General features: G+C 37.4%; 1 protein-coding gene across 1 annotated transcript in view; it reads right to left on the minus strand.

The window, feature by feature from the left end:
• eys (EGF-like photoreceptor maintenance factor) overlaps window positions 1-13,604 on the minus strand; it is a 302,080-nt gene that overhangs the window by 18,059 nt on the left and 270,417 nt on the right. Inside the window, exons 37-39 of the mRNA XM_039651858.2 lie at window positions 12,382-12,490; window positions 10,231-10,451; window positions 4,285-4,457 (exon numbers count right to left, since the gene is read on the minus strand). Coding sequence (XP_039507792.2) covers window positions 4,285-4,457; window positions 10,231-10,451; window positions 12,382-12,490 — 503 coding nt within the window. The remainder of the gene's footprint in view (window positions 1-4,284; window positions 4,458-10,230; window positions 10,452-12,381; window positions 12,491-13,604) is intronic.

A 13,604-nucleotide genomic window follows, 5' to 3' on the forward strand; every position in this document is an offset into this window, starting at 1 on the left:
AGGATCGCGTGTACCCTACCCCCACCCCACACCTAAACCTAACCGCGTCCTCTAACTGACGCTTTCCTTTAGCTGGTTAAACTAACTTTTAAATTAAGTTCAATTAATTACTTAAATCATTAAATAAATGTTGAAATATTGAAATAAATGATTAAATGCATTATTAAAGTCCCCGTGAAATCAAAATTGAACCTATTTACTTTGTTAGCGCATATTACTAGTCTTGTGGTGAACAATTAATCCGTGCAAGTAAAAATATATTTAAAGAATGTTTTACCTTGGTAATCTTTAATCAAAATCTGAAAAGTTACTTCCGGTCTGGAACGGTTTCTTTTTCTGATGACGTAGGTTTCACAACTTGGGTGGGGAAACGCTTAACCACTCCCCTCAAACCGTTAGTTTGCTATGAGCGAGAGATGGAGAGGAGGAGCGCTAGAGTAAAACCCTGCCCTCTGTTCAATATTCCGTTTCACTTGGAAATACGTCACAGCACTGGAGAAAAATCGTTTGCAACTTCCGGTTCACGGGGACTTTAAACTGAAAATTTGTTTGGTGATTTAACACTTATTGACATTTTAGCAATTATTTTTCACTCATTTTCAGCATTACTTTTGGATTGCTTTTTTATTTAAGCACAATCTCATGCCATTTCATTTTACTGTGGGCTGTCGATTGTTTTCCACAAATTGCTTTTCAGACAGTTCGTTTCAATGAACCGATTCGCTCGCTCGTTTGAACCGATTCCCTACGTTCAAACAATGATGTCACATCACTAACTTCATATATATGCAAATCTATTATTAAAGAACCCAATAATTATGAGAAACGCAGATGTTTTACATGTCTAAAATAAACCTTTAAAGTGGTGATAAAATGTAATTTTCGCAAGATGTAAAATAAATCTCTGATGTCCTCAGAGTGTGTGTATGAAGTTTTAGCACAAAATACACCACATAGCATTTTAAAGTTATCACTTTTTGAGGGTTTGCAAAAACACACCGTTTTGTGCCTGGCCCTTTAAATACAAATGAGCTGCTGCAGGGGGCGGGGTTTGAAGAGCTCCTGTGTGTTAGCAGCTGCTGATTTCCTCACACAGACACACTAAAATGACACAAACTATTCTCCCTTTAATGTAAAACGGAGTCAATCAAAGATGGAGAGACTCAAGAAGAAGTGACAACATGTAGAATACAGCAGGACGTCTCTGAATGGTTAGTTGATGAATTTATGTTGCTGATGTGGAGTTAACTATCTTCAATTAGGATATTCTGTCATGTAATCTACAAATCACTCATACAGGAACTGTTGTGAGATGCACACAGAGTGACTTTCTATTGGATGTGAAAAGATGGATGCTAAAGTTTGAGCTGTACTCTTATACAACCACTCTTGCTCATTTCAACATGGACTGTGTGTTCCCGGGGGTGGGGTTTATGTACATTTTAGGGTTGGTGATGTCACTAACCCGGGAGGAAGCTTGTATAGTCCCTACCAGCCGTTTGTTGATGTCCTTTTCTTTAAAAGCAAATATCTTTTTTTTGCTTTAAACTTTGAGCGCTGTAACTTTGATAATGTTGTTTATGCTCAAACAGCAACATTACACACTAAAGTTGGAAAAGTGAAATCATACTTTACACCCCCTTTAACTTCAGCCATAATTCAAGTCAACTGCTTAGGTCACACATGCTCGTATCAGCAGCGAATCAGAACAGTTTTCCTAAAATTCACTGTACTGGAGGCTCGAGAACTGTTCACCATTAACCAACTCTTGACTTGAGAAAGAACCATCAGTGTATTGCCATTAAATCAGATTTTCTATTCTGCCTGGCATATTTTTTTTTCTATTTGAAATAAGACCACGATCTTCTGAATAATGTATAAATTCTAAATGTAACGATAAATCAATACATAAAACAGACTCACAAAACCCTTCCTATAATTCCATTAGTCCAGGCTAATTTGAAGAAGTCCAGCACATCCAAAGTTGAGTGACTGCCCAGAGGCAGCGAGGCCTTGGCTGCTAATCAATACTGATTGATGTTATCTGCTGTTATCAGCCTTTAAATTCAAATGTCAGTCCCGCTCGGTGTGACACTGGGAGATTAGAACACTCTATTTGGCATCAGGCTCTTTGCTGTCTGATAGAGCGACGTCTGGTAGCTCAGCCTCGCGTGTTGTGCCAAGCGGTCTTCAAACCACGCCACCCAATTAGATTACAGCCAAATAGCCGCAGTTCTTTCCCCTCTAAGCACAGTCGAGGAGATGAAGAGCTATCTGTGTAAGCAGATATCCGACTTTAGCTGACTTAACACTGTGAGGTAGAGCCGGGGAGAGGGAGTACATTAGTTACACGGTGCTGTAGTATGACTTCACAGCTTTGTCATTTGAGACAAGAAAACAAACCCAATTGCAGCCAGTACGTTCTGTAACTACACTTTGAAAAATTAAGGGTGTATTCACACCAGGAAAGTCCGATAGTTCACTTGCTTTGGTCCGGACCAAATCAATTATTATTATTTTTTTTTTTTTGGTATGGGTTCGCTTTCACACTGCTCTTTTTGCAAGTGAACCAAAATTTGTAAACCAAACCACACGTGTGCTAAGGTCGTCCATTCATTGGACAAGGATTCTCAAGGGAAATCAGGAAGTGCAAAAAAGGCTCAGCATGGAGATATTTCCTATTTCATGGAGATATTTCATACTGCAATATTTGTTCTTTTACTAATTTTGTGTTAATTCTGTACAAACGCAATATGACGAAACTAATGAGTATCATATGATACAATGTCATCTAAACGAAGTTGTAATTCGGATTTTGAGAAGACGACGAGTGTAACGTTTGAGTGGCTCTATAAACGCGGGGAAATACGACAACTCTCGTCTCTCGTGCATCTTTTCATTCGACCACCTTCTGTTTTTTTTTTATCTCTGGGCAACATCTCAACTTTGCGTTACAAGTGGCACAGCACAGAAGACGGAGAAGGTATAAAGTTTTCATTCATAGAGAGGGGCTATGTTCACTCATTCAAATAATGAAATTCTTATTGTGTACTAACAAGTGCTGTCAATGTTAACGCTTGCGATTAAATTTGTCCAGTTTAACGTAAATTAACGCATCATCATCCTTGTATTGTAACTATCCTTACATTAATAATAATAATAATTCATTACATTTATATAGAATTTTTCTCGGCACTCGCTTTAAAGGGGAAACTCGTCAACCACCACCAAAAGGTGGTGAACTGCAAATGCTTTATGAACTGCAAATGATATTTTTTTTGCATCTTTGCGCAATTAGACATTCACACACGACGCACAGAAAGACGTGCAGAAAGACGCGCAATATTCTCTTTCGACGCAGTGCTTTCTTGCAATTGGGTCGGTTCATGTTCACACCGTAAACGAACCGTACCAGAGTTCGTTTGGAACCGTACCGAGACCACCTCTTCAGCTGGGTCTCGGTTCGGTTGTTTGGTCCGCACCCGAGTTCGATTGCTGTATTCACACCTGCCCAAAAGGTCCGCACCAAGGGGGCAAACGAACTAGAGTTCGATTCAATCGAACCAAACAAGGCAGGTGTGAATACACCCTAAGTTTCAGAGTTGCGTAATTTACACACTTGGTGTGCTCATTATATTTCAGCCCATTCTCACCCCCAAGGCGTCATTTGGACATGCTTCAATATCTGACGCTTTAGGCGCCCTTTAGCGTCAGTTAGATGACGCCCTAGGATCGCGTGTACCCTACCCCCACCCCACACCTAAACCTAACCGCGTCCTCTAACTGACGCTTTCCTTTAGCGTCAGTTAGATGACGCCGTAGGATCGCGTCATGTAAGTGACGCTAAAGGGCGCCTAAAACGTCAAATATTGAAGCATGGTCAAAGGTGACGCCTTGGGGTGAGAATGCGTTGTATATTTGCATGCGTACTACCTGTAGAGACCCCGAAAGGTCTGTGTACAGTATGTAGTGAAACCGGGTTCCAATCTAATGGAGACTGGCAGTTATCCTCAAAATGTTCATTGTGAAAGCATCAGTTCAGTAACTGTTTGCGGCAAGCGCAGAGCACTTAGCTACTCTAATTGGAGTGGTATTTCAACAACTTGCATCAGTTAAGCAAAACAGCTGGGAATACTTTCAATACACCACCTAAGGGTCTAACCTCAAAGATGGAGGTGATGGAGGAAAACAAACCTCAGAATGGCACAAAAAAAAAAACACCCTCTGGCCACGCTGGCTTCAACATGTCAATTGATACCGGTGTAAATCAGCGCCGACACAAACCTTCATCGCAGAGGAGACCCTGCCTCCCGTAGGGGCAAAGACATGCCGCTTCGAGCTGCGTCTGGGGAACACAGGTGGCGCCGCGCGCACACGGGTTTCGCTCGCAGGCGATGAACTGGCACAGCTTACCGGAGTAGAGCGAAGGACACGCACAGAACCAGTTCTCCGCATCACTGCACACAAGGAACCAAAATGAGGGGGGAAAAAAGAGACAGATCATTAGTACACCAATTAAATGTACCCGTACTGCATCATTACCTTCAGTGGCGTTTGCGTAGAAAGCATACATTGGGAAGGGGCATTGGGGGGGGTTAAGAATGTCAAAAAAGCAGGGGAGAATACAAATGAGAATACAGAGCGGAATGGATGGAAGTGATACATCACTGGCCTGAACTCGAGACAATCCTTGTCAGCCAGACCGACATCAACTGATCTTGCAGAGCAAGCGCAAGTACAAAATATTATTTTACACATACAGAAATGAACAGCAATAGATTTGGCATTTGATTAAAATGATGTTCACTCGTAAATGAAGATTAAGTCTGTGATCTAGAATGTTCCACTAAATAAATGCAGCCATGGTTAGCATTAGAGACTTACATCAAAATCATTAAAAGATTTTACCGACCCTAAACTTCTGAGATGTTGTGTAGATGAAAATAAACAAATGGTTTTATCATGTTTGAGAGTCATGGTTTGTCACACTTTTATTTTCCTTAAATTTAGCACACCGTCTCGAGCAACTGAATCATACTTTTAGTAGCAATAATTAGAAGGAATCGTTTTCTATATGACAGTATCAGTCTCATACATCTTTCTGGAGGATTTTTGGCTCGCTATTACTAAGTTCATTGAGTTGTGGGCATCTGTTTATGCACAGCTCTCTAAAGATCCAGAAAGATAAGACCTCAATGGTTTCAGAAGTCTTGAGGTTTGTTCAGGTGCAACATTGCAAACCCAAGCCATGCTGCCATGTTCCTTTTAGAAAGAAGTTTTCTCCTGAAAACCCTTTCAAACTGTAAAAATTTTTTTTTTCAAGATTTGTCATCACAACATTTTTTCTTTTGTCAAATCAACTTAAATAATTTATTTAGTTGAGATAACTTATTATTTTGAGTTTCTGATGATTAAATCAATCTCCTTCATTGTATTAACTCACTTTTTCAGGTCAATCAACTTAAGATTTTAAGCCAACCAGGTTACTTACTTTTTTAAGTTAAACCAACGATATTTTTTACAGTGTACGGAAGCAGTAAGAGAGTGCTTGTTTTCACGTTTTTATTAAATGATAATGACATGATGTCAAATATCATGTGTTGTTGTTTATCGGAGGTTGTATTTGCCTCATTTTAAGACCTGACAAGGACCAGATGATTTTTTATGTCTTGAATCTCCTACATAAAACCAAAAATTCAAGGAATTTATTCATAAACATGCATTAGACAGTCATAACATTACACTTGTTGGGATGTTCATTTTATAAATACCATGAAATACCAAAAATCTGTCCAAGACTACAAATGTTGAAGCAGAGTCAGAGCACTTAAACAAAAAACTTATTGAGTGAATCACAGATTCATTTAAATAAGCGAATAACTGGGCCTGAAGGCCATCTACAAAAGCAGACTCACATTCTGCTGATGTTGATCTATCCTCACTGTAAGCGAATGATTAGAAAAGCCCCAGCTAAAGGATGACTGCCTGCCGAGGTGCAATTCCGCAAAAGGAACTTTTATAATTCCAGGCTTTATCCTCAAGCGAGAGGTAGAGGGTGGGCTAGCATGATAAGCAATATTCAGACAAGAACTTCATAAGCTGCCGGAAGATGTAGACCGTTTTCAAAGGTATAATATCAGATACAGGAAGCATTGGAGGGGTTTCAAATCTATAAATTAATAATGTGTTTTGAGCTGCAGCACAGCTGAAATGAAATATTTACATTCTGTCACTGGGATTTGAAACCAGTGCAAGTGACTGACACATAGACAACAATATGCTAAAAATGTGGCCATTAAAATATTTGAAGGTATACCTATGCTGGGAGAAATCGAAATGACACGCTTAAAAACATCACAAAAATAATTGCATTTATGCAGAGAACATTGGACAGGGCACCATGCAACCTTCCCACTCTATAAGACACTAATTAAGTGACCTGGTTTGTACACAAGCGCTCTTTGCACCGTTCCCAGGGAAAGACAGAGAACGGTTTGTCACTGGCTTTCAGGACAGCAGGGGGTAATGCTGCGGCAGACTGCGAGATTATTGCCCCGCATTATGTAGAACATGCAAACACATCTGTTTCTGTGACTGATTGCCCTTCACCAGCCATGCGAGCTCAGACTGACGCAGGGAACAGTCAGGAGGAACATTCAGGTGCCGGCTGCATATGGCGAAGCCCGTACGTAGCCAACTGTGTATGATCACAGGAGATGTGTTTACCACTCTTCAAAGAGAGTCTTGACATTGCAGTGACTGTGACATATTCTGTATTTTGATCATGACACTATCTTTTTTTAAAAAAAAGAGAGAAAAATAAAAGATTTCAGGCTTTTAGTCTATTAACTTTGATATCATCAACTGTAAATAAATAAATAGCTAAATAAACAAATCTTCAGCACATATACACATTCATTTTTTTTAGTCCATGTGTGCTTTAAGATCATAAACTGTGCTAGTGAACTCTCTAAACATTCATGATTCACCATTTAATTAACAGTTGGTGGAGATTTGTGGGATGCATGTCCAGGGCACAAAGCTCCCATTCCACCACATCTCAAAGATCTGGTGACTGTGGGCTAATCCTCCAGAAATTATTCAAATATGCTGTTTTGGTGCACAAGATCGTATCACTTGTTGAAAGTTGTGGAAATCAATTGTAAGGGTTCTTGGATAAATAAAAAGTACGAAAACATTTTGTAAAATTATACATGTCTTTATGGTCACTATTGATCAATGTGCCCTTGCTGAATAAAAGTATTACATTTTAGAAAAAAAAACACTTTTGAACAGTGGTGTACACACACATGCGTGTGCGCAATAATGAAACAACAAATGAAAATATAGTATGCAGAATAGCAAGATAATCTACTAAATTTGCCAATTTTCTATTAAAAAGCAAGACATTAATTAGACATCACTGCATTGCAACATTTTTAGTCATTTGACAAAATATGACCCTAGTATCATTCAGCTCTTAGAAAGACACTGTTGCTAATATGGTTCACAGAGGTCAACCAGCATTTAGTTATATAAAGATGCTTATTTGACCAATGGGCATTATGTAAGGCAGTCAAGAGACCAAAAACTAATAACATTTGTCCGTGTTTGGTAAGAATGGAAGTGAACCAGAGGTCAATGCTACAAGGCAATAGAAAGAGTAAAAACACAGAAAATGTAATGTTCTGAAAACGCGGCTACCGGTAGATATAATAAGCTGACCATTTCGGCTGCAACTGAAGTGAGCTTCTGGAAGCAAACACGTATGAATAATTTAACAATGATAAGTGTTCTCCATGTCTGTTTAAATGAGGGAGCATCCAGAGAACCAGAAAAAAAAAAAGATTGTAACCTTTCAGTGTAACCAGTCATATGATAATATTAATAAAGCAATGAAAACCCAGATTTCTTAATAGTTCTGACCATGCACAAACAGCATTTTAAATTCAAAGATCTGTAAACGCGACACGAGGCCACGGCTCACCGGAGACCCAAAATGGAGAGGCCGGTCCTCCAAACATGCTGGATAGCCTGTTTAGTGGGCCAAGCACTCGATTATACACTTGGGCGGGCGTGACACACTCAGTAAAAGAGTTTAGTGCTCGGCTCGACAGCGAGGTGAATGATGTCGCTTTACGGGAATGAAATGAACGGCTGATGTACAGCTGTTCGCTCCTGCCCTCCACCTACTCTAGCCATTACCCGGTGGAGGTGAGGAGAATCTGTCTCAAAGTCAAAGGATTACAACCGTTAAAGCCATGAATCACTGTCAGAACTCAACACTAGTAAGGAGACTTAAAACAGGAAGCCAGGTACTTTGAATGCACACTTTAGGCTATATCCACAGTCATATACGTTTTCTGAAAGTTTAAATGGATGAGAGAGAAAGTGAATGAGGACATGGGAGGTGAAATACAGTTTTGTGAGATGACAACAGAGAGAGAAACTACTCTGAGCAGAAGCAAATGCAAGGAAAGTGGGGATATGTTTGAGTACCATCTGTTGAGAAAAAACTAGCCTGCTAACGTCAGCTGCTGGCTTGGAGAAAAAGCCTATTCTTTGTGTCAACATGCTCCCTTCACTCGCCTCAGCTAACTGGGATTACCATTAGGACATCTTCCAGGACAATTATCTGCCTCATGTGAGCAGCTAGTTTTACCCTTTTAAAATAAATGTGGACTGTTATTTCGATCTTGACGCTCAGGCTAAGTACTATGCATGTGACTTTGTAAATGAAAATAAAAGCAGCCGCCTTTCAGACTAAAAATGAATGATTACGTACAAGATATCTAACCAGCATATCAAAAGAAGACCATGTGATCAAAGAGAATACTCCACTGATTTGTTTACAGGAAGCCTGGAGGGGAAGATAAAAGAAAGGACAGACATCACCACAGAAAAAGACCATTCACACACAAACCAAATGTCCAGTCTGGACTGCTCAATGGCTCATCACATAGTGATGGGGCTAATGTCTCTCGTTGGTTATATATATATATATATATATATATATGAAGAGTTCAGATGCAAAAGCCTCTAAATGCCATTTGAATTTTTTTTCTTTAATGATGATTTTTATCAAACTTGTATATTTAAGTTCAGTAATTTCACTTAAATAACAATTAATAGGTAATTATCATTGCCATTTAAATGAAATCACTGAACTTAAATATACAAGCTTGATAAAAATAATCATTCTAGAAGAAAATTTCAAATGGCACTTAGAGGCTTTTGCATCTGAACTCTTCATATATATATATATATATATATATATATATATATATATATATAATATATATATATATATATATATATATATATATATATATATAAAATATATATGTATATATATGTATATATATATATATATATATATAATATATATATATATATATATATATATATATATATATATATATATATATATATATATATATATATATATATATATATATATGGTTATATAAGCCGTTTTTACTAGCAGTCCAAGAAAATCCTGCATTAACTTTTCATATGGTATTTTCATACAAGGTTATCTATAAATTTAGATTTTTTTTTTTTACCTGCAATATGCTCTTTAAATTACAGAAGATTTGCCACCTATGTTGACAGTTGCTGATTGGAAATGCATTGAGAATCGTTTTTGATTCAAACAAAATCTACAGAATCGTGACAAGCTTAAAGATTCCCTTCCCACCCTAATCAAAACATGCTTTTACCATAGAAAAGTAAACATAAAACTCAAAAATGGTGCAATTGTAAACTATTGGTTGTAGGCAATACAAAAACGCTGTCTGTGGTTTAACAAAAAGCACATTCACACATCACTCCCATCCCTGCAATCAAGCCTCTGATTACCGCTATTTAAAAATCAAGTGAGCATCTTCACAGCATCCGCATATCATTGACAATATTTACAAACTCTGTGCCCTGGCAAAAGCACAAAATTTAGTAGAAAATTGCATGTATGCCAAATATTGAAAGCTTAAGAGATGCTTGTGAAAGAATGCTGATTGATGAGTATGACATCTGCGAGTACAGTGAGGAACACCTCTGGTCACGTTGTCAACCACTCACCAGTCCTTTATTGAGAAACATCCAATTACAGTCGTTTTCATCTGACTATCGTTTTAACAGACACTTTCAAAAACACTCTTTGTAGCCATTGTAAGTTGAGATGGTTCTACCTCCAAGAGAGTCTCAAAAAAGAAGGAAGTGAAATCATACCTGAGACAAGTTCCTCCATTGCGGCAGGGTTGATGCTGGCAGACTGTGGCGTCACAGTTGTGAATATTTTGGCCTCTGATTGCTTCCCGCACCACATGCAACTCTTTGGAGCCCATCTGCAGTTCACGTATGCAGCCGATGAATCCGGAGACATTCCCACTGTTGTGGTGCAGCTCTGAGAGGGATGGAACGCCACCAAGAAACGTGGGGCCGAACACCACCTGAGTGTTGGGAAGAAATGAGACATGTTAATAATAATGGTGATTTTATCTAGCTAAAGATTGCTATAAAGTGCTCAGTGAATAAATTCAAAGTAGCAAATAAAATGAAGATTACTGAAGTATGTTGTAAAATACTATTTCAGTCTTAAAATTTTAACATTCAATGGGTTATCGTTTCTTTGGTTACTTTTTTCCCAGAAATTGCTAGTAAACTACACAAATAATTACAAACAATAAAAATTAAATGTTTACTATTTCAGTCTTGAAATTTTAACATTCAATGGGTTATCGTTTCTTTGGTTACTTTTTTCCCAGAAATTGCTAGTAAACTACACAAATAATTACAAACAATAAAAATTAAATGTTTACCAAATGAAGAAAAAAAAAAACTCCTTATAATATCTGAACGCTATATTTGTTAAGCATGAGTAAACAGTTACTTCATCATTTATAAAGCATTAATATACATGAATAAGCAGTTTCTAAATACAGCTATAAATGTTGTTTTTTTTCTTGATTTATATTTATAGTATAGCATTATTTACAAACCAGTCATTCATAAGATCACTTAGAAATTGTAAGTAAATGTAGTAAATACAGGTAGTTGTAAAGCATTTAGTAGTGGTCAGTTAATTATTTTGTGAGCTCATCTAAAGAGAAGACTATTCATGCCTTATAAAGCATTTATAAAAGGCACATCAATCTTCTAAACAATAAAATGTAACAAACACACAGTGATAAAGAACATAGAAATATTTAACTGCCTTTAAATCTCCTTTATAAATGCTTTATAAGGCATGACTACTCCTCACTTTAGATGAGCTCACAAACATAGTTAACTGACCACTACTAAATGCTTTACAACCACCCGAATTAACATTCGATTACAGCATAAATACATGTTAATAAAGCATGTATTAACTCACTCAGTAACCCTCACTATATGTCTGAATAATAAGATGTATGAATGTACATTTACACGTTCTAAGTAATCTTATGAACCACTGACAACTCTTAAAATAACTGGTTTATAAAAATTGCAATTCTTCATTTAGAAATAATAAATTGATCATTAATAAAGGATGAAAATACAACAAATTATGGATATGCCTTGAAATGAAGAAGAAAGCATTTATAGCTGTATTTATAAACTGCTTACTAATGTCTATTAATGCTTTATGAAAGTTAACTGTTTACTCATGCTTAACTAATGATTATTAGTGTGTAGTTATTATAAAGTGTTACCGAATTTCCTATTGCTTTTTTTTGCTCAGTGTTTTCTATCCTTAGATCTATATTGCCGTTAAACAACATTTCAAACTTCCTATGCATTTAAACTACACAAAGACTATATAACCTTCAGACCTTAAACTTTTAAACTAGGCTTTTCAGATACAACATTGAACGTTTGTCATCATCTTGCCAATTTTACAGACATTTCCACAAACAACAGTTCTTAATAAAGCCTGGAGTCTTTTGTTATGTTTATGAAGCTCTATAAATGGATTTGTGATGCCATTATATTCTGATAAAGACTGAAAGTGTCTGATTAATACAGCACAGCTCTCTCTCTCTGAGGTTCTCATCAATTAGGACGCAAACATGAACCAATTATTTAACATGAATGATCAAAATTCTTACTTTTTTAAAGAAATATTATTACACAGCTCTTAAAAGGACTGAGGTCTCTTCTTTACAAAAATAATGGCATAATAAACTACATGACTAGCTATAAACTAGCTATCTGTCTGTTTATCCTCCATTTACCATCCATCCATCTTCACATTTGTAATTAAAAAAAACAACAACTATACTGCAATAAAAAAGGGGTAAAAATGACACTAGACTGGTTAAAGTAAACCAGACCATTCATAGATAAAAAATAGACTGACAGTCATTGAAATGATTGAATGTGTAGCAGCAGATTTACCTCTGACACAGGCTCATCAATGTATTTCTGCTGCCAATTAGCAGTTCCATTATCAACAGTTATTTCAATGATACAGAGCCAGCCATTGTCACGAGATGGCAATGCATATCTAAAAGAGAGAGACAGAGAGGAGGGAATACAGATCAAAAATGAGAAAGTAAAACAGAAACAGGGCATGAGAGGAAAGAAGGAAAATCTCATTAGATCATGCAGCATTCACAATAAATCCATTTAAGCATAAAAACTACACAAATTGGTGAGGGGAGTTCTGGGCTGCTACTAGGCCACTCTTGAATTTAAATTCTCAAACTCCTTCACACACAGTAAACATGTTCATCTTCCAGGCTTGTGTTCCATATCCATCCTTTCCTATTTTACAAGTCAAGCAATAGATCTTCTCAATCATCTCAAAAGACAACTCCTCCCTGCACACGGGCTAAAAAATAATCCATTTCAGGAACCAAACTCAACAGTAGAAGGCACTGAATGTCTCAGCAATCTCCCCCACAAAGCTTTCAACTGTGGTTTGTCACGTGATCCAACAGTTATTCTGTAAAATCCACCATCCTCACTGAAAAATGCATGTAATTGGCAAAAGGCGTGGATTTCCTCATTGTCCAATCAGTTCTTTCAGACACATGAAAAACTTGAGACTTGCTTATTCAAGCATCAGCTTTTGATTTCAGTCCATGTTGGGTTTAGGGCAAGAGCGGGAGAAAAGTCCCCTCTCCTTTAATGACCAGATGCGAGCAATCAGGGCGATTGCCCTCATGCTAATTTGAAACAGCCTTGCAGGACACCTCCCTGAAGGCAATCAAAGCCCTACAACTTCAGGTAGCACTAATTACAACACTGGGGAAGTTATGAGAGTCGCTCTGCATACAGATTGACAAATTAATGCCCGATTGGGACTACGAGAAGGAAACTCAATGTGACTGACAGCCCGGCACGAAACGGTATTTCTGATGAATCCTGAACATAAGGACATGAGCTGATTTGATTGTTTGCCAAGGCTCCTGTGATGACTTTAATATTCTGGTATTAGTCCAAGTAGTGGGATGTTATGAAGTACTAATTATTTTAATCATGGCTCGATAATCACTTTAGGTGCATTGGACAGCTGTTTGCATTTATAGAGACTTCACATCAGGTTCAATGTGTCCTATATGATATGATATGATGATTTCAGCATTGGTTGCAAATACAGGCACCATACAGTAACT

The sequence above is a fragment of the Pimephales promelas genome, chromosome 11 (genome assembly GCF_988280905.1).
Source record: "Pimephales promelas chromosome 11, fPimPro1.hap1.1, whole genome shotgun sequence".
In the NCBI taxonomy this organism is placed as follows: Eukaryota; Metazoa; Chordata; class Actinopteri; order Cypriniformes; family Leuciscidae; genus Pimephales; species Pimephales promelas.